This window comes from Carettochelys insculpta, chromosome 34, assembly GCF_033958435.1.
Source record: "Carettochelys insculpta isolate YL-2023 chromosome 34, ASM3395843v1, whole genome shotgun sequence".
Classification (NCBI taxonomy): Eukaryota; Metazoa; Chordata; order Testudines; family Carettochelyidae; genus Carettochelys; species Carettochelys insculpta.
This window is the reverse complement of record NC_134170.1, coordinates 327203-350888: the sequence shown is the minus strand read 5'-3', so window position 1 is coordinate 350888 and position 23686 is coordinate 327203. Positions and strand designations below refer to the sequence as shown.

General features: G+C 66.8%; 1 protein-coding gene across 1 annotated transcript; it reads right to left on the bottom strand.

Moving 5' to 3' along the window:
• Positions 1 to 3116: 3116 nt before the first annotated feature.
• CLDN7 (claudin 7) lies at positions 3117 to 12503 on the bottom strand. The gene is made up of 4 exons (XM_074982972.1): positions 12030 to 12503; positions 4843 to 5007; positions 4352 to 4436; positions 3117 to 3934 (listed from the first exon to the last, which is right to left on the bottom strand). Exons 1-4 carry the CDS (start codon positions 12250 to 12252, stop codon positions 3769 to 3771), a joined length of 639 nt encoding a protein of 212 aa, XP_074839073.1. The 5' UTR covers positions 12253 to 12503; the 3' UTR covers positions 3117 to 3768.
• Between the last annotated feature and the right edge of the window lie 11183 nt (positions 12504 to 23686).

Sequence of the window (23686 nt, the reverse complement as noted above, 5' to 3'; positions counted from 1 at the left end):
TCCCTCCTCCGACTGCCCCCCTCCCCTCCTCGCGGCGGCGGCGGCGGCGGCGGCCCCCCGCCCCTCCGCCCGGCTCCGCTTCCGCTTCCGCTCGGACCGCTTCCGGGGCGCGCGCTCGCGCGCGCTGCTGGAGCAAGGCGGAGCTGGGCGCGCGGCGACGCGCATGCGCAAGTGCGCGCGGAGGGGAGGGTGGGGAGCGGGAAGGGAGGGGAGGTGCTTCCGGTGGCGCAGGCGCGTCTCCTTCCCTCCCCTCTCCGCGCGGGGTGGGAGGGGCAGGGAAAGGGGCGTGGCCGGCCGGCCGCGGCGGGTTCGGAGGCGGGCGGTTGGGCAACGGCCACAAGGGGGCGGGGCTTCCCAAGGGGCGAGCGGTGGGCGGGGCGCACAGCCTCGGGACCCCCCCCCGCCCCCTGCATGAAGCACCCCGCAGGGTCCAGAGCCCCGCCCACCCGCTCAGCTCCCCCCAGACTCCGCCCAGTGGTCCCTTCCCCCACCCCCTCCAGGCCCCGCCCACTGCTCCCCTTCCTCAGCTCCCCCTTCCCAGGCTCCGCCCACTGCCCCAAAACATCCTCCCAGGCTCCTCCCACCGCCCCCTCCTCTGCTCAGGCTCCGCCCCCCACTCAGGCTCCGCCTCCTCCCCTCCCTTCTCCGCTCTGTCGCCAGCCCCCCCGCCCTCAGAATCCCTCCCGCCCCTCCCCTCCGCGGCGGCGCCTGCCTATGACGTCCCCGTACGGCCAGCGCCCGGAGCGTGGGCGAGCGGAGAAGGCCCCCCCCTCCTCGGGCGCCGCCATGTTGGGTCGTAGGTGCCTTGCGCGTTGCCTGATCAGTAATTAACGGCGGGGGGGGGAGGGCAGCAACAGTGAGCGAGGCGGCCCCTAAGGGCACACTGGGAGGGATGAGCTCCTTCCTGTTCGGTTTAAGGCTCCATTGTGAGAGGGGTATTTTTTTCTATATAAATCTTTTTCAGGCACTGCGCTGGCCACCTCCCTTCTGCCCCTCCTATTTTGACACCTGGAGGGATGTGGGGTGGAAGGGAGGGGCGGGGCCAGGAGGCACATTGAAGCCCCATTGGCTGTACCCCCCCCCAACTTGCCCTCCCGCACCCTACTCTCTACCCCCCAAACCCGCCACACTGCCCGTCATGGCTATGGCCCCACCTCGAGGACCCCTTCCCGTTCGATATCGTCTCTCGCCCTGCCTCGACCTCCCAAACCCCGGTCCGCCCCGTCTCCCCCTCCGCCTGCCGGGTGGACTTTTCCCAGGCCGCGTGCGGAATAAACTCTGTCTTGGGGGGGGCCGGAGGTCCGCGCCCCACTTAGCTCCGTCGCGGCCCCACGGAGGCGTAGGAAGGGTGAGCCAGACAAGGGGGTCAGGCCCGAATGTCTCACGGCTTCTGGTTCCTGGGGTGATAAGGCTCTTCTACGCGGCGTCCCCTGTCGCCTGGTATCCCTTCTCCCCAATGAGAGTCACATCGGCCTGCGGGTGTGGGGGCACGGCACGGACCCCCACGCCCCGCCAGTGCCCCTCCCTCCGGCCCCACGGCACGGCAAGGAGGGGCCGATTCCCGCCATGTCTCCTGGTGGTAAAAGTTCAGCAAACTTTTTCTGCCGGGCCCCAAATCTTGTGCCTGCAACTAACAGGGCCCCCCTCCTCCTGCCCCCCAACTTGCTTGGAAACAGGCAGCCAGCGCCCTGCCCTCTGCCCCACGGCAGCCCTCCCCACCTCACAGCACCCCCGCTGCGCTCCTCGCAGTTCCACAGCCCCCCATGGCAGGACCACCCCAGTGAGAGCTGCCTAATCACCCTGCCCTGGCCCCCAACGCCCCCAAGTCCTCCAGGGCGCCCCAGTCTCAGGGGTCCCCTGATAGCTCCCATGGGGGTCGGCTGGAGGGGACACCCCAGCAGGGCTCCCGCTGAGCTTTCTGTGAGGAATAAATTTTCTTCCATGCGCCCGAGGTATGCGTCTATGTACACCACCCTAGAAACACACACTGCCGGCTTGGAGCGGGGGGTGAATCTCTCCAGCACCCCCCCAGGCATAGTCCTGCAGGGAACCCCCTGGCCAGCTTCCGCCACCCGCAGCAGGAGCTGAGCCCTTCTGCCCTGAGAAATTCCCCCAGGGAAATGTCCAGGCAGGACCCAGCGCCTCTGGTGGTGGTGGGGAGGCTGCGGGAGCAGCGGTACGGGGAGACAGGGCTGTCCCCCGAGATCAGCCCCTGCCCCAGCAACTGGTTAAACTTCCAGCCTATTTCACTGTGCAAATCCTACAGAATTCTCCCCGCGCTGAGATGCGCCCAGCTCTGGGGCGGGGCGGCCGGTGACACGGGGACCCCTCGCCTGGTGTCGAGGTGCGCCCACCCCTGGGGTGAGGCGGCCGGTGACACAGGGACCCCTTGCCCAGCAGTCAGACGCACCCACCTCTGGGGCGGGGTGGCCAGTGACACAGAGACCCCCTCACCTGCTGCCGAAATGCGCCCACCTCTGGGGCGGGGCACCCAGTGCCACAGGGACCCCTCACGTGGCGCTTAGATGCCCCCACTTCTCAGACGGGGCAGCCAGTGACATAGGGACCCCCCCGACCAGCAGTCAGATGCACCCACCTCTGGGGCAGGGCGGCTGGTGACACGGGGACCCCTCACCCGGCGCCGAGATGCACCCACCTCTGGGGCGGGGCGGCCAGTGACGTGGGGACCCCTCACCTGGTGCTGAGATGCGCCCAGCTCTGGGGCGGGGCGGCCAGTGACACAGGGACCCCTCGCCTGGTGCTGAGATGCGCCCACCTCTGGGGCAGGGCGGCCAGTGACGTGGGGACCCCTCGCCTGGTGCTGAGATGCGCCCACCTCTGGGGCGGGGCGGCCGGTGACACAGGGACCCCTCGCCTGGTGCTGAGATGCGCCCACCTCTGGGGCGGGGCAGCTGGTGACACAGGGACCCCTCGCCTGGTGCTGAGATGCGCCCACCTCTGGGGCGGGGTGGCCGGTGACACAGGGACCCCCATCCACACTCTGATCTCCCCGCGCCCCTCAAGCGGGTCCCTCAGCCAGGCCAGCTCCTTCCAGGTGGGGCACCCCACACATTTCCAAAAACACACAGTTCCTTTTATTTCTGTACAAAAGGGGGGGGGGGGGAAACCCACAGAAATCCCAACCACGTGGACAATTCGTTAAAACCTCCTAACGAGCGGACGAGCTTTTAAATACAGCCCCCCACCCGCCTGCTCTGACCCCTTCCCAGCCCTCCACCCCGGTATAAGCCCCTTCTCCCACAGTGACTGGGGGATTTGAATGACACCTCACCAAAATTTCGGGGGGCCCTTTTCAAGAGTTATATCAAGGTTCACCCCAGCTCCCAGAAACATGCCAAGCTGGTCTCCCAGACTCGATCAGAGCTCAGGAGAAATCTCTCGTTTCCTTAAGGGGTCCTAGGTTCAAATACTGGGAGACACCCGTGCCAGAGAAGCCTAAAAAATTAATGCTCTATGGGGGTGCGGCATATTTTGGGGGGCTCTTAAGACCCCAGCCCCCAGAAACGACACCCCAGTTAAGGGGGTTCCTGATCCCTTCACCCCATGTGTACAACCCCCCCACCCGGCACCCCAAAAATGGAAAAATCAAATCTCACTGGCACGGCAGCAATTGAAAACAGCTGTACTGAGCTGGGGGGCACCCCGATATTGAAACTGGGGGGACCCCCACCTCCCCCCAGTCCAGCCCTGGGAGCTCAAGGCTCCCCGGTGGGGGGCAGGGCAGGACTGCCCCACTGCCTTCACGCGCTAGACGTATTCCTTGTTTATGGGGGTCCGGGAGGTGGCTTTGCTCTTGGGGTACTGCTTGCTGTACCCCGATTTCCCAGGGCAGGAACAGGACAGCAGGCCCCCACCCAACAGCACCAGGGCAGACCCAGCCCAGCCGATGAAGATCGCAGATCCAAATTCGTACCTGCAAGGGAGGGGGACGGAGACAGATCAGAGATGGGCCCCCCTTTCTCACACAGCCACACCCCGTTGGTGTAGCCACGCCCCTCTCATTGAGCCACACCCCTTGCGGCAAAACTCCAGAAAACTCACGGTCACCCACCTCTGGGGCGGGGCGGCCGGCGACACGGGGACCCCTCGCCCGGCGCCGAGATGCGCCCAGCTCTGGGGCGGGGCGGCCGCTGACACGGGGACCCCTCGCCCGGCGCCGAGATGCGCCCAGCTCTGGGGCGGGGCGGTCGCTGACACGGGGACCCCTCGCCCAGCTCTGCGGCAGGGTGGCTGGTGACACAGGGACCCCTTGCCCGACGCCGAGACGCGCCCATCTCTGGGGCATGTTAGGTGCTGAGGCCCCACCCCACTCCCAGCCCCACCAACTCACTTGGTGTTAACGGGCACTGTGACGTCATAGAAATCTCGAACGATCTGGTTTCCATACCAGGAACAGGCGATCAGAGCGGCCAAACCTGGGGAACAGACAAACCTGAGTCCATCTTCCTATGTCCTCAGGAAAGTCAGTGTGAGACAGGAGAGGGCAGGGCTGGCTGGCTCAGGGGCAGGGAATGGGGCAGGGCCTGGTCCCTCTAGGGGCGCCGGCTCCCCCGGCCCAGGGCAGGACTGGCTGGCTCAGGGGGTGGGAATGGGGCAGGGCCTGGTCCCTCTAGGGGCACCGGCTCCCCGGCCCAGGGCAGGACTGGCTGGCTCAGGGGGTGGGAATGGGGCAGGGCCTGGTCCCTCTAGGGGCGCCGGCTCCCCCGGCCCAGGGCAGGACTGGCTGGCTCAGGGGCAGGGCCTGAAACCTGGTTTGGTGCGTGTGATGAGTTGCCCAGGTCTCAGCCAGCGCTGGGAAGCCCTCGGGCTGCCCCCACTCACCTCCCACCACGAAGACGATGCCCCCGGTCATGGCGATCCGCGCCTTCTGCACCTTGTTCTCGCCCCCGCAGCGGGTGCACTTCATCCCCATGGTGGCAATTCCCACGGCCACGATGCTGAGCACGATGGAGACCACCATCAGAGCCCGCGTGGCCTGGAGAGCGGCTGCCGGGGAGAGAGAGAGACAGGTGTGAGGATGGGGGCTTCCTTCTAGGGAAGAATGGAACCCAGGAGTCCTGGCTCCCGGCCCCGGCTCTACCCACCAGCCCCCACTGCCCTCCCAGCGCTGGGGAGAGAACCCAGGAGTCCTGGCTCCTGCCCCCTGCTCTACCCACCAGCCCCCACTGCCCTCCCAGCGCCGGGGAGAGAACCCAGGAGTCCTGGCTCCCGGCCCCTGCTCTAACCACCAGCCCCCACTGCCCTCCCAGCGCCAGGGAGAGAACCCAGGAGTCCTGGCTTCCGGCCCCTGCTCTAACCACCAGCCCCCACTGCCCTCCCAGCGCCAGGGAGAGAACCCAGGAGTCCTGGCTTCCGGCCCCTGCTCTAACCACCAGCCCCCACTGCCCTCCCAGCGCCAGGGAGAGAACCCAGGAGTCCTGGCTCCCGGCCCCTGCTCTAACCACCAGCCCCCACTGCCCTCCCAGCGCCAGGGAGAGAACCCAGGAGTCCTGGCTTCCGGCCCCTGCTCTAACCACCAGCCCCCACTGCCCTCCCAGCGCCAGGGAGAGAACCCAGGAGTCCTGGCTTCCGGCCCCTGCTCTAACCACCAGACCCCACTGCCCTCCCAGCGCCGGGGAGAGAACCCAGGAGTCCTGGCTCCCGGCCCCTGCTCTAACCACCAGCCCCCACTGCCCTCCCAGCGCCGGGGAGAGAACCCAGTAGTCCTGGCTCCCGGCCCCTGCTCTAACCACCAGCCCCCACTGCCCTCCCAGCGCCGGGGAGAGAACCCAGGAGTCCTGGCTCCCGGCCCCTGCTCTGACCACTAGCCCCCACTGCCCTCCCAGCGCCGGGGAGAGAACCCAGGAGTCCTGGCTCCCACCCCCTGCTCTAACCACCAGCCCCCTCTCTCCTGCCCTTCTCCTCCAGCATAAATAACCACTTAAAGACAGAAACGCCCCAGACTGAAGGCTCCTCTCCGTCAGTGCGAGAGCCCCCCGTGCCAGCCAGACTCCACATCGCAGGAACACGCCCTCACCCCCCGACACCCTCCGGCTCCCGCCCCACAGCGCAGCGGTCTGGCCCTCCAGGGGAAAGGAAACCGCAGCTTCCGTCTCCAGCCCGCCACAAATAACCCCCCTGGAAGACCGGAGCGGGGGGGTCGAAACTTTGCGACTTTGGCCAAACTTTCCTTCCGCGGCCGTTACGAGATCTCCCGTATCTGCCGCCGATTTCCCCACCCTCCTCTTTGCTCCCAGGGGTCCCATTCCCGGCCAGGGGCTCCCCCCCGCTTCTTATGCCCCCCGTGGGGAGCAGGGGGCTGCCCCAGCTTTGCCGCACGCGTGTTCTCAGACCGCAAGAGGGTTATTAGGCGACGCAGGGACAGACGCAGGGAGCTGTCAGCACCATTCACCTTGGGGGCGCAGAGGGGGTGCCCCAGCCAGGCCCTGAGCCCCCGTCCCAGACCATTCCACAGTCCAGTCCCCGTTCAAACCAGCCAGGCCCTTCCGCCCGCCTTTGTCCTGTTTCCTAGTGAAGAAAAGGCTCCCCTGATTACAAAACAGCCTGGAGCCCCGTTGGCTACGGGTGAGACGTCATCACCCCGAAATTCCCCGCACCGCTGTCCGCTGAGGCCGAGCCTGGGGAAACTGAGGCACGCGTCCGGGGTTACTGCAGGACATCGGGCACCACATGAAACACCTCCCCGTTACAGCCCCCCTCGTATAAACCCTGGATTCCCCCTTTGGCTGGGTTTAAGGCACTCCAGAACTGCTCGGCTGGGGGGCTTTTTTTTGGCGGGGGGGTGAAGCTCCAGACGAATATGACCACAGCTCTGAGACTATCCTAGTCAGAACTAAGATCACCCCATTTCGGTCACGGGCACGCTGACAGGAATCCAGCTGTGGGCTGGGGCATGCCAGGGAAACAGGATGTGCCTCGAACGGCGCTGTTTTCCATCACAGAGAAGCGAAGAGATAAGCCCCGATGCTGAGATAAATAACTCACACTGAAATCAGGTCTCTCCTAGAATCAGCCGCCCAGGGCAGGGCGGGACCTCAGGAGGTTGAGTCCAGCCCCCTGCCCAAAGCACGACCGACCCGACTCCATCGTCCCAGCCAGGGCTTGGGCCAGCTCCACCTCTAGGGCTGGAGATCCCCCCACCGCTCTGGGGAACCCGTCCCAGTACCTCACCGCCCTCCTGGGGGGAGAGTTTTTCCTCATCTCCGACCCCCACCTCCCCTACCGCGACGTGAGCCCATCGCTCCTCATCCTGCCCCCCGGCACCCCCGAGAACAGCCTCCCCCCGGCCTCGTCAGAGCCCCTGCAGGGAGGTGAAGGCTGCCAGCAAACCCCCCTCGCTCTTCTCTTCTGCCAACTCACCACGCCCCAGTCCCTCGGCCTCTCCTCGCCGGCCACCTGCTCCAGCCCCCGGCGCATTTTGGTTGCCCTCCGCCGGCCCCTCTCCAACGCCCCCACGTCCCTTCTGCACTGGGGGGCCCAGAACCGGACACAACCCTCCAGCCGGGGACTCCCCAGCGCCGAGTAACAGGGAAAAACCGACTCCCTGGCTGAGGTTTGCAAAGACGACGACATTGCGGGATGCCAGCGTGAGCAGAGCTGAGTCGTCTGCCGAAAAACGCGAGGAAGGAGAAACAATTTTGGGGCCAAAGGCTTAAAAAAAAGCCACTCGACGGACTTCTCGTTCAAAAAAAATAACCAACACCACCTTCAGGAAAGGACAACGAGTGTGCTGGGAGAGAGACGCTGCAGGCCAAGGGGAAGCCAATATACTCCAGCAGCATCACCCCACCACCCACTGCTTATGGGGCACACCCATGACAAGGAGAATCCCAGCCCCCTGCTCTAGCCACCAGCCCCCACTGTCCTCCCAGCGCTGGGGAGAGAACCCAGGAGTCCTGGCTCCCACCCCCTGCTCTACCCACCAGCCCCCACTGCCCTCCCAGCGCCGGGGAGAGAACCCAGGAGTCCTGGCTCCCACCCCCTGCTCTAACCACCAGCCCCCACTGCCCTCCCAGCACCAGGGAGAGAACCCAGGAGTCCTGGCTCCCACCCCCTGCTCTACCCACCAGCCCCCACTGCCCTCCCAGCGCCGGGGAGAGAACCCAGCCGTTCTGGCTCCCCCACACAAATCAATCTAGCCATCTGGACAGACACAATCCTACACTCCCGAAACTCAGGGGTTAAATCCACTGCGGTTTTATTGCTGTTTCAAAGAGGAACCATTAGACTTTGTAACTTCCATTACACACACGCAAAGTCAGACCTGGAGAGAAAACCCAGGAGTCCCAGCTCCCATCCCCCTGCTCTCACCACCAGCCCCCACTGCCCTCCCAGTGCTGGGGAGAGAACCCAGGAGTCCTGGCTCCCAGCCCCTGCTCTACCCACCAGCCCCCACTGCCCTCCCAGCGCTGGGGAGAGAACCCAGGAGTCCTGGCTCCCACCCCCTGCTCTACCCACCAGCCCCCACTGCCCTCCCAGTGCCGGGGAGAGAACCCAGGAGTCCCGGCTCCCATCCCCCTGCTCTCACCAACAGCCCCCACTGCCCTCCCAGTGCTGGGGAGAGAACCCAGGAGTCCCGGCTCCCATCCCCCTGCTCTCACCAACAGCCCCCACTGCCCTCCCAGTGCTGGGGAGAGAACCCAGGAGTCCCGGCTCCCATCCCCCTGCTCTCACCAACAGCCCCCACTGCCCTCCCAGTGCTGGGGAGAGAACCCAGGAGTCCTGGCTCCCAGCCCCTGCTCTACCCACCAGCCCCCACTGCCCTCCCAGCGCTGGGGAGAGAACCCAGGAGTCCCGGCTCCTATCCCCCTGCTCTCACCAACAGCCCCCACTGCCCTCCCAGTGCTGGGGAGAGAACCCAGGAGTCCTGGCTCCCAGCCCCTCGCTCTCTGTAATGCCCCGCAGCTCTGGGTGTGCTGGGTTAATTACAAGCTGGGCAACTCCCAGTTCATCTCCTGACAATTTGCCTGGGAGGAAGATTTAAGGTTACGGGAAGGTGAGGTGGGGCTGGGAGCCAGGACTCCTGGGTTCTCTCTGTGGTGCTGGGAGGGCAGTGGGGGCTGGTGGTTAGAGCAGGGGGCTGGGAACCAGGACTCCTGGGTTCTCTCCCCGGCGCTGGGAGGGCAGTGGGGACTGGTGGGTAGAGCAGGGGGCCGGGAGCCAAGACTCCTGGGTTCTCTCCCCGGCGCTGGGAGGGCAGTGGGGGCTGGTGGTTAGAGCAGGGGGTGGGAGCCAGAACTCCTGGGTTCTCTCCCCGGTGCTGGGAGGGCAGTGGGGGCTGGTGGTTAGAGCAGGGGCCGGGAGCCAGGACTCCTGGGTTCTCTGCAAGTGGACTCAGGCCTCGCAGTCCCCCAGGACCCATGGTGAGAGAACTCCTGGGTTCTGCCCCCGCCACACCCTGCCTCAGTTTCCCCAGTGACCAAACGCAGCCAGAGCGGCTCATCTCAGGCCCCTCTGCCCCCCAGGGTTACTTTTCCCCCGTATCCCAAGTGCCTCGGCCCCCGAGGGGAGGAGAAAGAAGGACTTTGCCCCGAGATCCCCAGGGGCAGGATTTTAAAAACAAACACCCCAACCACTGACTTCCCCACCCTTCCCACAGGGTGACTCACAGCAGCCATATCTCCAGCCCCTCCCTGGGGGCAGGCGTGGAGGGGCACCGGCCACATGGCAGACGGTTTCAGTGAAACTGAGGGACAGAAACCTCTCTGGGAGTGGGGCAGGGCTTCGAGCCACCACCCGGACTCCTGGGTTCTTTCCGGGTGGGCGTGGGCTGGGAGCCAGGACTCCTGGGTTCTCTCCCCGGCACTGGTAGGGCAGTGGGGGCTGGTGGTTAGAGCAGGGGGTGGGAGGCAGGACTCCTGGGTTCTCTCCCCAGCGCTGGGAGGCCAGTGGGGGCTGGTGGTTAGAGCAGGGGTGGGAGCCAGGACTCCTGGGTTCTCTCCCCGGCGCTGGGAGGCCAGTGGGGGCTGGTGGTTAGAGCAGGGGGTGGGAGCCAGGACTCCTGGGTTCTCTCCCCTGCGCTGGGAGGGCAGTGGGGGCTGGTGGTTGGAGTGGGAGCCAGGACTCCTGGGTTCCCTCCCCGGCACTGGGAGGGCAGTGGGGACTGGTGGTGAGAGCAGGGGGTGGGAGCCAGGACTCCTGGGTTCTCTCCCCAGCGCTGAGAGGGCAGTGGGGGCTGGTGGTTAGAGCAGGGGGGGCCGAGAGCCAGGACTCCTGGGTTCTCTCCCCAGCGCTGGGAGGGCAGTGGGGGCTGGTGGTTAGGGCAGCGGGGGCTGGGTGGGAGCCAGGACTCCTGGGTTCTCTCCCCAGCTCAGGGCAGGAGTTTACACAGAGTTCCAGGCTGCCGCGCACAGACTTTTAATCTTATCGAGCCGTGTTACTTGAGAAAACAAACTCCCTCCTGCAGGCCACGATAGGGGAGTTAACCACAACCACACGGGTCACAGGGCAGCAGCCTCGGGTCCCCCTCTCCTCCGGGGCCCAACCCCTGCGTCGTCACCTGCCCCTCTAGCCTCCTATCCATGCAGCCACAAGGTGGAAGCTCGGACGCCTGGGTTCTCGAGGGCAGTGGGGGTGGGTGGTTAGAGCAGGGGTGGGAGCCAGGACTCCTGGGTTCTCTCCCGGGCAGTGGGGGCGGGTGGTTAGAGCAGGGGCTGGGAGCCCGGACGCCTGGGTTCTCTCCCAGTTTGGGGAAGGGGGTGACGGTTCAGTTTCAACAAACAGCCTGAAACTCTCTCTGCAGACTGGGTGTGGTGTTTACCTTCCAGCCATGACTTCCCTGAGGGAGCCCCTGCTCCAACCACCAGCCCCCTCCCAGCGCCGGGGAGAGAACCCAGGAGTCCTGGCTCCCGCCCCCCTGCTCTAACCACCAGCCCCCACTGCCCTCCCAGCGCTGGGGAGGGAACCCAGGAGTCCTGGCTCCCACCCCCTGCTCTACCCACCAGCCCCCACTGCCCTCCCAGCGCCAGGGAGGGAACCCAGGAGTCCTGGCTCCCACCCCCTGCTCTAACCACCAGCCCCCACTGCCCCCCAGCGCCGGGGAGAGAACCCAGGCGTCCTGGCTCCCGCCCCCTGCTCTAACCACCAGCCCCCACTGCCCCCCAGCGCCGGGGAGGGAACCCAGGCGTCCTGGCACTTTCACTTCCCCTCTGCCCCCTCCTCGTGTCGTGCGAAAAACTCCCTTGGGTGCTTTGGTTTTAGCCTCAGTGTTTGTTGGGAAGCCGGGTGGGGGGGGGGGCCAGGGGACCGGGCTCCTTATGGGGCAGCAGCGGAAGAGGTCCCCCCCCCGCCCCCCCAGGCTACAGGTGGAGGCACCTGCGTGCGGGGAGGGGGGAGCGCACTTTGGCCCCGGTCTGAGCCGCAGGGCGAGGCCCCAGGACTCACCCGACCGGTTCCGGGCCAGGGAGAGAGTGTGGGGCAGGGGGAGGGGAGATTTCATTGTACCTCGGGGCGGGGGTCCCCCTTCACTCCCCCCCCCCCACAGCCATCGCCTTTGAACGCCGGAGCTCCCGCTCCCTCCCCCACACCATCCCCCACTGCTCCCCAGCGCCGGGGAGAGAACCCAGGAGTCCTGGCTCCCACCCCCTGCTCTAACCACCAGCCCCCACTGCCCTCCCAGTGCTGGGGAGAGAACCCAGGAGTCCTGGCTCCCACCCCCTGCTCTAACCACCAGCCCCCACTGCCCTCCCAGCGCTGGGGAGAGAACCCAGGAGTCCTGGCTCCCACCCCCTGCTCTAACCACCAGCCCCCACTGCCCTCCCAGCGCCAGGGAGAGAACCCAGGAGTCCTGGCTCCCACCCTGCTCTAACCACCAGCCCCCAGTGCCCCCCAGCGCCGGAGAGAGAACCCAGGAGTCCTGGCTCCCACCCCTGCTCTAACCACCAGCCCCCACTGCCCCCCAGCGCCGGGGAGAGAACCCAGGAGTCCTGGCTCCCACCCCCTGCTCTACCCACCAGCCCCCACTGCCCAGGAGAGAACCCAGGCGTCCGGGCCCCACGCGCCCCACTCACAGCTGAGGTTGAGGATGGAGTCGTAGGCCTTGCACTGGATCTGGCCCGTGCTCTGCCACGCGCAGGACATCCACAGCCCCTGGTACACGGCCACGGCCGTGATGATGCTGTCCCCCGCGTAGGAAGACATCCGCCACTGGGGGAGGATGGTGGCCGCCACCAGCGCCACCCAGCCCAGCAGCGCCAGCACGAAGCCCAGCAGCTGCAGGCCCGAGTTGGCCATGGGTCCGCGCGTGGGGGAAAAACACGCGTGTGAGCCGGGGAAAAAAACACGCGTGGGCGCGGGGAAACCCGCGTGGATCGGGAGGGGAGGCGCGCGAGGGCAAGAAGCTCCCGCCGGGAAAAGTCGAGCGAGGGGGCGGCGCAGTGAGGGTCCCCCCCAGCGGCAGGCGGTGCGCCCCCCAGAGAAATCACGCGTGGGTCCGGAGAACAAAGGGGGGGCGTGGTCCGCGGGAACAGCGCTGGCTTCCTCCCCTGTCGCGGTCCCTTACCTGGGCAGGTGAGGGACTCACCTGTATTTATGCCCTGGGCGGGGAGGGGGAGGGGCACAGGCCCGGAGGGGGGAGGGGACAAGCCCGGAGGGGGCGGGGGGGAGGTCTGATGACATCACCCCGCGGCCATGGGGACGGAAGGCGATTCACCTGGGGGGGGGGGGCGGGTGGAGCGCGGGTTCCGGTGGCGGGGGAGGGAGCAGGACCTCCCCCTCCCCCGCGATCAGGGCCCCGCTCCCCTCCCCCCCCCCCGCCGTGACTCAGTTTCCCCAGTTTGACCAGAGGGGGCATTGCACGGCGGGGCGGGGGGGTGGGAGGGGGGTGACCCCCACGTGGGGCCGAGCCCCACAGCGGAGCAGCGGGGTAGGGGTGGGGCGAGGTGTGTGAAAGGCCGGGGGGGGGGTGCCCCGGTCCGACCCCCCATCCCCCGCGGTGCGTGTGGGGGAGGGGAGGACGGCGCCTTTCACAAGTGCGTGTGACTCACTGTGAGACGTGCAATAGAAACTCCGCTCAGAAAAGGTTCAGAAAAGGGCGACTAAGATGATTAGGGGCTTGGAAAGGGTCCCATACGGGGAGAGGCTAGAGAGACTGGGACTTTTCAGTCTGGAAAAGAGGCGATTGAGGGGGGATATGATAGAGGTATATAGAATCATGAATGGTGTGGAGAAAGTGAACATAGAAAAATTATTTACCTTTTCCCATGATACAAGAACTAGGGGACACCAAATGAAATTGCTGGGTAGCAGGTTCAAAACTAATAAAAGGAAATTTTTCTTCACACAGCGCACAGTCAACCTGTGGAACTCCTCGCCGGAGGAGGCTGTGAAGGCCAGGACTCTATTAGGGTTTAAAAAAGAGCTTGGTAAATTTTTGCAGGTCAGGTCCATAAATGGCTATTAGCCAGGGATAAAGTATGGTGCCCTAGCCTTCAGAACAAGGGCAGGAGATGGATGGCAGGAGATAAATCACTCGATCATTGTCTTCTGTTCTCCTTCTCTGGGGCACCTGGCATTGGCCACCGTCGGCAGATGGGATGCTGGGCTGGATGGACCTTTGGTCTGACCCAGTATGGCCATTCTTATAGAGAATACACACACACACACACACGCTCACACACAGATGCCTGGATATAGAGGATACACACACAGATATGCCTGGGTATACAGAATACACACACGCACACACACACACACACACACAGGTGTGGGACGAACACACACACAAAACTGGGCATAGAGAATACACACAAACACACATGCACACACAACTGGGTATAGTGAATGAACACAAACACACAGACAAACACTGGTGTGGGATATACACACGTGCACAGAACTGGGCATAGGTAATACACACAAACACACACACGCACACTGAAGTGGGTACAGAGAATGAACACAAACACACTGGTGTGGGATACACACACAGAAGTTGGGCAGAGAGAATACACACAAACACACACACACACACACACACACCAGTTTGGGATACACACACACACACACACACACACTGGTGTGGGATGCACACACACACCCCTCTCTCCAGCCATAGATCTCTCACACTCACACACACACACAGACACACACACACCCCTGCGCGTAACGAGGACCCGCACAGATAACAGGGCACCAGCGTCCGTTCCGGAGAGCTGCCGGCCGATCCAGTCCAGGTTTTCCCGGCGCTCCCCTGGCCCCGCCTCCGCCACCGCCTCCCAACAGCGCCAGGAAAACCAGGACAGGATCCCTCAGCTCCCTGGACGGGACTCTCAGGAAAAGGCGCGACCGAGCCATTCTGAGGACGGCCGCTGGGGGGCAGCCGTGCCCCAGGGCTGGGGGTGCGGGCCGATCCTGGGACTCAGCCAGGGCCCCCTACATCTATCCCCGCCACCCCCGTCCACCAGCTAGCCACCCCCACACCCCCTCTATCTCCCCCACACCCCAGCTGTGTCTGTGCCCACCCCCACACCCCTCTCTGCTCCCACGCACCCCAGCTGTGTCTGTGCCCACCCCCACGCACGTCTCTGCTCACATGCACCCCAGCTACGTCTGTGCCCACCCCCACGCCCCTCTCTGCTCCCACGCACCCCAGCTGTCTGTGCCCACCCCCACGCACGTCTCTGCTCCCACGCACCCCAGCTGCGTCTGTGCCCACCCCCACGCCCCTCTCTGCTCCCACACACCCCAGCTGCGTCTGTGCCCACCCCCACACCCCTCTCTGCTCCCACGCACCCCAGCTGTGTCTGTGCCCACCCCCACACCCCTCTCTGCTCCCACGCACCCAAGCTGTGTCTGTGCCCACCCCCACACCCCTCTCTGCTCCAACGCACCCAAGCTGTGTCTGTGCCCACCCCCACACCCGTTTGTTCCCACGAACCCCAGCTGCGTCTGTGCCCACCCCCACGCCCCTCTCTGCTCCCACGCACCCCAGCTGCGTCTGTGCCCACCCCCACGCACGTCTCTCCTCGCATGCACCCCAGCTGTGTCTGTGCCCATCCCCACGCCCCTCTCTGCTCCCACGCACCCCAGCTGTGTCTGTGCCCACCCCCACACCCGTCTGCTCCCACACACCCCAGCTGCGTCTGTGCCCACCCCCACGAACGTCTCTCCTCGCATGCACCCCAGCTGTGTCTGTGCCCACCCCCACGCCCCTCTCTGTTCCCACGCACCCCAGCTGTGTCTGTGCCCACCCCCACGCACGTCTCTGCTCGCATGCACCCCAGCTGTGTCTGTGCCCACCCCCACACACGTCTCTGCTCGCATGCACCCCAGCTGCGTCTGTGCCCACCCCCACGCCCCTCTCTGCTCCCACGCACCCCAGCTGTGTCTGTGCCCACCCCCACGCCCCTCTCTGCTCCCACGCACCCCAGCTGTCTGTGCCCACCCCCATGCCCCCCTGCTCCCACGCACCCCAGCTGCGTCTGTGCCCACCCCCACGCACGTCTCTGCTCGCATGCACCCCAGCTGTCTGTGCCCACCCCCATGCCCCCCTGCTCCCACACACCCCAGCTGCGTCTGTGCCCACCCCCACGCCCCTCTCTGCTCCCACGCACCCCAGCCGTGTCTGTGCCCACCCCCACGCCCCTCTCTGCTCCCACGCACCACAGCTGCGTCTGTGCCCACCCCCACGCCCCTCTCTGCTCCCACGCACCCCAGCTGCGTCTGTGCCCACCCCCACGCACGTCTCTGCTCGCATGCACCCCAGCTGCGTCTGTGCCCACCCCCACACCCCTCTCTGTTCCCACGCACCCCAGCTGTGTCTGTGCCCACCCCCACGCCCCTCTCTGCTCCCACGCACCCCAGCTGCGTCTGTGCCCACCCCCACGCCCCTCTCTGTTCCTACGCACCCCAGCTGTGTCTGTGCCCACCCCCACGCACGTCTCTGCTCGCATGCACCCCAGCTGCGTCTGTGCCCTCCCCCACGCCCCTCTCTGTTCCCACGCACCCCAGCTGTGTCTGTGTCCACCCCCACGCACCTTTCTGCTCCCACGCACCTCAGCTGTGTCTGTGCCCACCCCCACGCCCCTCTCTGCTGCCACGCACCTCAGCTGCGTCTGTGCCCACCCCCATGCCCCTCTATCTTCCCACGCACCGCAGCTGTGTCTGTGCCCACCCCCATGCCCCCCTGCTCCCATGCACCCCAGCTGTGTCTGTGCCCACCCCCACGCACGTCTCTGCTCGCATGCACCCCAGCTGTCTGTGCCCACCCCCATGCCCCCCTGCTCCCACACACCCCAGCTGCGTCTGTGCCCACCCCCACGCCCCTCTCTGCTCTCACACACCCCAACTGCATCTGTGCCCACCCCCACGCCCCTCTCTGCTCCCACGCACCCCAGCTGCATCTGTGCCCACCCTCACACCCCTCTCTGCTCCCACACCCCTGCTGCGTCTGTGCCCACCCCCACGCACGTCTCTCCTCGCATGCACCCCAGCTGTGTCTGTGCCCACCCCCACGCCCCTCTCTGTTCCCACGCACCCCAGCTGTGTCTGTGCCCACCCCCACGCACGTCTCTGCTCGCATGCACCCCAGCTGTGTCTGTGCCCACCCCCACACACGTCTCTGCTCGCATGCACCCCAGCTGCGTCTGTGCCCACCCCCACGCCCCTCTCTGCTCCCACGCACCCCAGCTGTGTCTGTGCCCACCCCCACGCCCCTCTCTGCTCCCACGCACCTCAGCTGCATCTGTGCCCACCCCCATGCACCTTTCTGCTCCCACGCACCTCAGCTGTGTCTGTGCCCACCCCCACGCCCCTCTCTGCTCCCACGCACCTCAGCTGTGTCTGTGCCCACCCCCACACCCCTCTCTGCTCCCACACCCCTGCTGTGTCTGTGCCCACCCCCACGCACGTCTCTGCTCGCATGCACCCCAGCTGTGTCTGTACCCACCCCCACAACCCTCTCTGCTCCCACACCCCTGCTATGTCTGTGCCCGTGCCCACCCCCACGCACATCTCTGCTCGCATGCACCCCAGCTGCGTCTGTGCCCACCCCCATGCACGTCTCTCCTCGCATGCACCCCAGCTGCATCTGTGCCCACCCCCACGCCCCTCTCTGTTCCCACGCACCCCAGCTGTGTCTGTGCCCACCCCCACGCACGTCTCTGCTCGCATGCACCCCAGCTGTGTCTGTGCCCACCCCCACACACGTCTCTGCTCGCATGCACCCCAGCTGCGTCTGTGCCCACCCCCACGCCCCTCTCTGCTCCCACGCACCCCAGCTGTGTCTGTGCCCACCCCCACGCCCCTCTCTGCTCCCACGCACCCCAGCTGTCTGTGCCCACCCCCATGCCCCCCTGCTCCCACGCACCCCAGCTGCGTCTGTGCCCACCCCCACGCACGTCTCTGCTCGCATGCACCCCAGCTGTCTGTGCCCACCCCCATGCCCCCCTGCTCCCACACACCCCAGCTGCGTCTGTGCCCACCCCCACGCCCCTCTCTGCTCCCACGCACCCCAGCCGTGTCTGTGCCCACCCCCACGCCCCTCTCTGCTCCCACGCACCACAGCTGCGTCTGTGCCCACCCCCACGCCCCTCTCTGCTCCCACGCACCCCAGCTGCGTCTGTGCCCACCCCCACGCACGTCTCTGCTCGCATGCACCCCAGCTGCGTCTGTGCCCACCCCCACACCCCTCTCTGTTCCCACGCACCCCAGCTGTGTCTGTGCCCACCCCCACGCTCCTCTCTGCTCCCACGCACCCCAGCTGCGTCTGTGCCCACCCCCACGCCCCTCTCTGTTCCTACGCACCCCAGCTGTGTCTGTGCCCACCCCCACGCACGTCTCTGCTCGCATGCACCCCAGCTGCGTCTGTGCCCTCCCCCACGCCCCTCTCTGTTCCCACGCACCCCAGCTGTGTCTGTGTCCACCCCCACGCACCTTTCTGCTCCCACGCACCTCAGCTGTGTCTGTGCCCACCCCCACGCCCCTCTCTGCTGCCACGCACCTCAGCTGCGTCTCTGCCCACCCCCATGCCCCTCTATCTTCCCACGCACCGCAGCTGTGTCTGTGCCCACCCCCATGCCCCCCTGCTCCCATGCACCCCAGCTGTGTCTGTGCCCACCCCCACGCACGTCTCTGCTCGCATGCACCCCAGCTGTCTGTGCCCACCCCCATGCCCCCCTGCTCCCACACACCCCAGCTGCGTCTGTGCCCACCCCCACGCCCCTCTCTGCTCTCACACACCCCAACTGCATCTGTGCCCACCCCCACGCCCCTCTCTGCTCCCACGCACCCCAGCTGCGTCTGTGCCCACCCCCATGCACGTCTCTGCTCGCATGCACCCCAGCTGTGTCTGTGCCCACCCCCACGCCCCTCTCTGCTCCCACGCACCCCAGCTGTGTCTGTGCCCACCCCCACACCCGTCTGCTCCCACGCACCCCAGCTGCGTCTGTGCCCACCCCCACGCCCCTCTCTGTTCCCACGCACCCCAGCTGTGTCTGTGCCCACCCCCACGCCCCTCTCTGCTCCCACGCACCCCAGCTGTCTGTGCCCACCCCCACGCCCCTCTCTGCTCCCACGCACCTCAGCTGTGTGTGTGCCCACCCTCACACCCCTCTCTGCTCCCACACCCCTGCTGTGTCTGTGCCCACCCCCACGCACGTCTCTGCTCGCATGCACCCCAGCTGCATCTGTGCCCACCCCCACGCCCCTCTCTGCTCCCACACCCCAGCTGCGTCTGTGCCCACCCCCAGGCACGTCTCTGCTCGCATGCACCCCAGCTGTGTCTGTGCCCACCCCCACGCCCCTCTCTGCTCCCACGCACCCCAGCTGCGTCTGTGCCCACCCCCGTGCACCTCTCTGCTCCCACGCACCCCAGCTGCGTCTGTGCCCACCCCCACGCCCCTCTCTGCTCCCACACCCCCCAGCTGCGTCTGTGCCCACCCCCACGCCCCTCTCTGCTCCCACGCACCCCAGCTGTGTCTGTGCCCACCTCCACGCCCCTCTCTGCTCCCACACCCCAGCTGCGTCTGTGCCCACCCCCACGCCCCTCTCTGCTCCCACACCCCCCAGCTGTCTGTGCCCACCCCCACGCACGTCTCTGCTCGCATGCACCCCAGCTGCGTCTGTGCCCACCCCCACGCCCCTCTCTGCTCCCACGCCCCAGCTGCGTCTGTGCCCACCCCCATGCCCCTCTCTGCTCCCACGCACCCCAGCTGCGTCTGTGCCCACCCTCACGCCCCTCTCTGCTCCCACACCCCCCAGCTGCGTCTGTGCCCACCCCCACGCCCCTCTCTGCTCCCACACCCCAGCTGCGTCTGTGCCCACCCCCACGCCCCTCTCTGCTCCCACACCCCAGCTGCGTCTGTGCCCACCCCCACGCCCCTCTCTGCTCCCACACCCCAGCTGCGTCTGTGCCCACCCCCACGCACGTCTCTGCTCCCACGCACCCCAGCTGCGTCTGTGCCCACCCCCACGCCCCTCTCTGCTCCCACACCCCCCAGCTGCGTCTGTGCCCACCCCCACGCCCCTCTCTGCTCCCACACCCCCCAGCTGCGTCTGTGCCCACCCCCATGCACCTCTCTGCTCCCACGCACCCCAGCTGCGTCTGTGCCCACTCCCACGCCCCCTCTGCTCCCACGCACCCCAGCTGCGTCTGTGCCCACCCCCACGCCCCTCTCTGCTCCCACGCACCCCAGCTGCATCTGTGCCCACCCCCACGCCCCTCTCTGCTCCCACGCACCCCAGCTGTCTGTGCCCACCCCCACGCACGTCTCTGCTCCCACGCACCCCAGCTGCGCCTGTGCCCACCCCCACACCCCTCTCTGCTCCCACACCCCTACTTTGTCTGCGCCCACCCCCACGCCCCTCTCTGCTCCCACACCCCAGCTGTGTCTGTGCCCACCCCCATCTCTGCGCCCACCCCCACACCCCTCTCTGCTCCCACACCCCCCAGCAGGCTCGCTCTCTCACTCTCTCTCCCTCCGCCCTCCCTCTTTCTCTTCCCACATTCCCTTGGGTAACTGAGCGTGTTTGTGTGCCTCGGAGGGGTGAGTCCAATGGGGGGGCATGTTTTCGATTGTGTGTGTGTATCAGCTGGTTGTGTGTCCCTGGGTCCTCGGGGGGGTGTGTGTGTGTTGTGGGTGCAGCATATAAGGTGGGGGTTGTGTATACTGAGTGTATGTGGCAGGGGCTGTGTGCGTCCCCCTTGCAAGCGTAGGACTGCGGGGATGTGTGTCACCAAACACCTCTCCGGCCCTGGCTGGTCCAAGACAGAGCCGGGCCAGGTGCGTCCGACCGGCCAGGGCCCCTCCCACCGGCAAAGGAATCCAACACCACAACAAACGCTGCACGGCCAACACACAGCTCCCAGCCCCCTGCTCTAACCACCAGCCCCCACTGCCCTCCCAGCGCCGGGGAGAGAACCCAGGAGTCCTGGCTCCCACCCCCTGCTCTAACCACCAGCCCCCACTGCCCTCCCAGCGCCGGGGAGAGAACCCAGGAGTCCTGGCTCCCACCCCCTGCTCTAACCACCAGCCCCCACTGCCCTTCCAGCGCCGGGGAGAGAACCCAGGAGTCCTGGCTCCCACCCCCTGCTCTAACCACCAGCCCCCACTGCCCTCCCAGCGCTGGGGAGAGAACCCAGGAGTCCTGGCTCCCGGCCCCCTGCTCTAACCACCAGCCCCCACTGCCCTCCCAGCGCCGGGGAGAGAACCCAGGAGTCCTGGCTCCCGGCCCCCTGCTCCGACCACCAGCCCCCACTGCCCTCCCAGCGCTGGGGAGAGAACCCAGGAGTCCTGGCTCCCACCCCCTGCTCTAACCACCAGCCCCCACTGCCCTCCCAGCGCTGGGGAGAGAACCCAGGAGTCCTGGCTCCCGGCCCCCTGCTCTGACCACCAGCCCCCACTGCCCTCCCAGCGCTGGGGAGAGAACCCAGGAGTCCTGGCTCCCGGCCCCCTGCTCCGACCACCAGCCCCCACTGCCCTCCCAGCGCCGGGGAGAGAACCCAGGAGTCCTGGCTCCCACCCCCTGCTCTAACCACCAGCCCCCACTGCCCTCCCAGTGCCGGGGAGAGAACCCAGGAGTCCTGGCTCCCACCCCTGCTCTAACCACCAGCCCCCACTGCCCTCCCAGCACCGGGGAGAGAACCCAGGAGTCCTGGCTCCCGGTCCCCGCTCTAACCACCAGCCCCCACTGCCCTCCCAGCGCCGGGGAGAGAACCCAGGAGTCCTGGCTCCCTCCCCCTGCTCTAACCACCAGCCCCCACTGCCCTCCCAGTGCCGGGGAGAGAACCCAGGAGTCCTGGCTCCCGGCCCCCTGCTCTAACCACCAGCCCCCACTGCCCTCCCAGCGCCAGGGAGAGAACCCAGGAGTCCTGGCTCCCACCCCCTGCTCTAACCACCAGCCCCCACTGCCCTCCCAGCGCCGGGGAGAGAACCCAGGAGTCCTGGCTCCCACCCCCTGCTCTAACCACCAGCCCCCACTGCCCTCCCAGCGCCGGGGAGAGAACCCAGGAGTCCTAGGCCATGATTTGGCAGCAGACCCCCAGCAGAGAGCTCCTGGGCAGATCAGCCTGTCCGGGGCGGGGGGGGGGGCGGGTGTGTGACAATTCAATGACTCAGAGGGGAAAAGACACCCTGGCCTTTAAGTGCCCCCACGACATAGACCCTCCCCCCCACACGTGTCCCTCACTGACACCCGACAGCTGAGAATGGCCTAAAAATACCAGCTGGGCCACAGCCCCCACCTCCGCCCCTGACCTTTCTGTGCCCACCAGCCACACCCCCTCAGGATCCTCCCTCTCCCGGCTCCAAGAGAGAACCCAGGAGTCCTGGCTCCCACCCCCCTACTCTGACCACCAGCCCCCACTGCCCTCCCAGCGCCGGGGAGAGAACCCAGGAGTCCTGGCTCCCGGCCCCTGCTCTGACCACCAGCCCCCACTGCCCTCCCAGCGCTAGGGAGAGAACCCAGGAGTCCTGGCGCCCAGCCCCCTGCTCTGACCACCAGCCCCCACTGCCCTCCCAGCGCCGAGGAGAGAACCCAGGAGTCCCGGCTCCCACCCCCTGCTCTAACCACCAGCCCCCACTGCCCTCCCAGCGCCGGGGAGAGAACCCAGGAGTCCTGGCGCCCACCCCTGCTCTAACCACCAGCCCCCACTGCCCTCCCAGTGCCGGGGAGAGAACCCAGGAGTCCTGGGAGCTCGCAGTTCTGGCCTGGCCTCCTGCCCGTCCCCCACGTTGCCTCACCCCTGCCCCCCTAATTCCCCTCCCCCACACCTGGATCCTTCCCCCTTCACCGCCAAGGTGGGGCAAGGGGTTGAGGGGTGGGTGAAGGGGGGGGCTAAGGGTGGGGGTACAGCAGGGACCCCCCAGCAGCACCCCCCTTCGAGGGCTAAGTGTAGGTCAGTGAGCCCTTTAGGGTTGTTAAAACTTGTCCAGAATTCCCCTTAACTCTGCCCCACAGGAAACGTCCTAGGCAGGGTCCCCTCCCCCCGCCGCCCCGTGACTCCTTTGTTTTCCCAGCTCCCATACGCAGCCCCGCGAGCCACCTCGTGACCCCCATCTCTCCTCACCCCACCTTCTCCAAAGCCACCCTCGGCCATCCCACATCTGGCCGCCAGGGGGGGCGCTCCCCCCAGCTCTGTGAAGAAGTGAAGGAAACCCAGGTGTCCGGGCACCGCCCCCCCGCTGTAACCACCAGCCCCCACTGCCCTCCCAGCGCCGGGGAGAGAACCCAGGAGTCCTGGCTCCCGCCCCCTGCTCTAACCACCAGCCCCCACTGCCCTCCCAGCGCCGGGGAGAAAACCCAGGAGTCCTGGCTCCCACCCCCTGCTCTAACCACCAGCCCCCACTGCCCTCCCAGCGCCGGGGAGAGAACCCAGGAGTCCTGGCTCCTGGCCCTGCTCTAACCACCAGCCCCCACTGCCCTCCCAGCGCCGGGGAGAAAACCCAGGAGTCCTGGCTCCCACCCCCTGCTCTAACCACCAGCCCCCACTGCCCTCCCAGCGCCGGGGAGAAAACCCAGGAGTCCTGGCTCCTGGCCCTGCTCTAACCACCAGCCCCCACTGCCCTCCCAGCGCCGGGGAGAGAACCCAGGAGTCCTGGCTCCCACCCCCTGCTCTAACCACCAGCCCCCACTGCCCTCCCAGCACCAGGGAGAGAACCCAGGAGTCCTGGCTCCCACCCCCTGCTCTAACCACCAGCCCCCACTGCCCTCCCAGCGCCGGGGAGAGAACCCAGGAGTCCTGGCTCCCACCCCCTGCTCTAACCACCAGCCCCCACTGCCCTCCCAGCGCCGGGGAGAGAACCCAGGAGTCCTGGCTCCCACCCCCTGCTCTAACCACCAGCCCCCACTGCCCTCCCAGCGCCAGGGAGAGAACCCAGGAGTCCTGGCTCCCGCCCCCTGCTCTACCCACCAGCCCCCACTGCCCTCCCAGCGCCGGGGAGAGAACCCAGGAGTCCTGGCTCCCGCCCCCTGCTCTAACCACCAGCCCCCACTGCCCTCCCAGCGCTGGGGAGAGAACCCAGGAGTCCTGGCTCCCACCCCCTGCTCTAACCACCAGCCCCCACTGCCCTCCCAGCGCTGGGGAGAGAACCCAGGAGTCCTGGCTCCCCCCCCATCTAACCACCAGCCCCCACTGCCCTCCCAGCGGGGGGAGGGAACCCAGGAGTCCTGGGGGTGGAGCTACCCCGAGGGGACGGACGTCCCGGCCACTCCTCGCTCAAGGACTCCC

Bases quoted from the DNA above. Each gene is read 5' to 3' on its own strand.
- CLDN7 (XM_074982972.1), bottom strand. From the start codon at position 12,252: ATGGCCAACTCGGGCCTGCAGCTGCTGGGCTTCGTGCTGGCGCTGCTG. The intron at 5,008-12,029 runs GTGAGTGGGGCG...TCTCCCCGGCAG, and splicing joins CTCCATCCTCAACCTCAGCT to CCGCTCTCCAGGCCACGCGG. The intron at 4,437-4,842 runs GTGAGTGGGGGC...TCTGTTCCCCAG, and splicing joins CATCGTCTTCGTGGTGGGAG to GTTTGGCCGCTCTGATCGCC.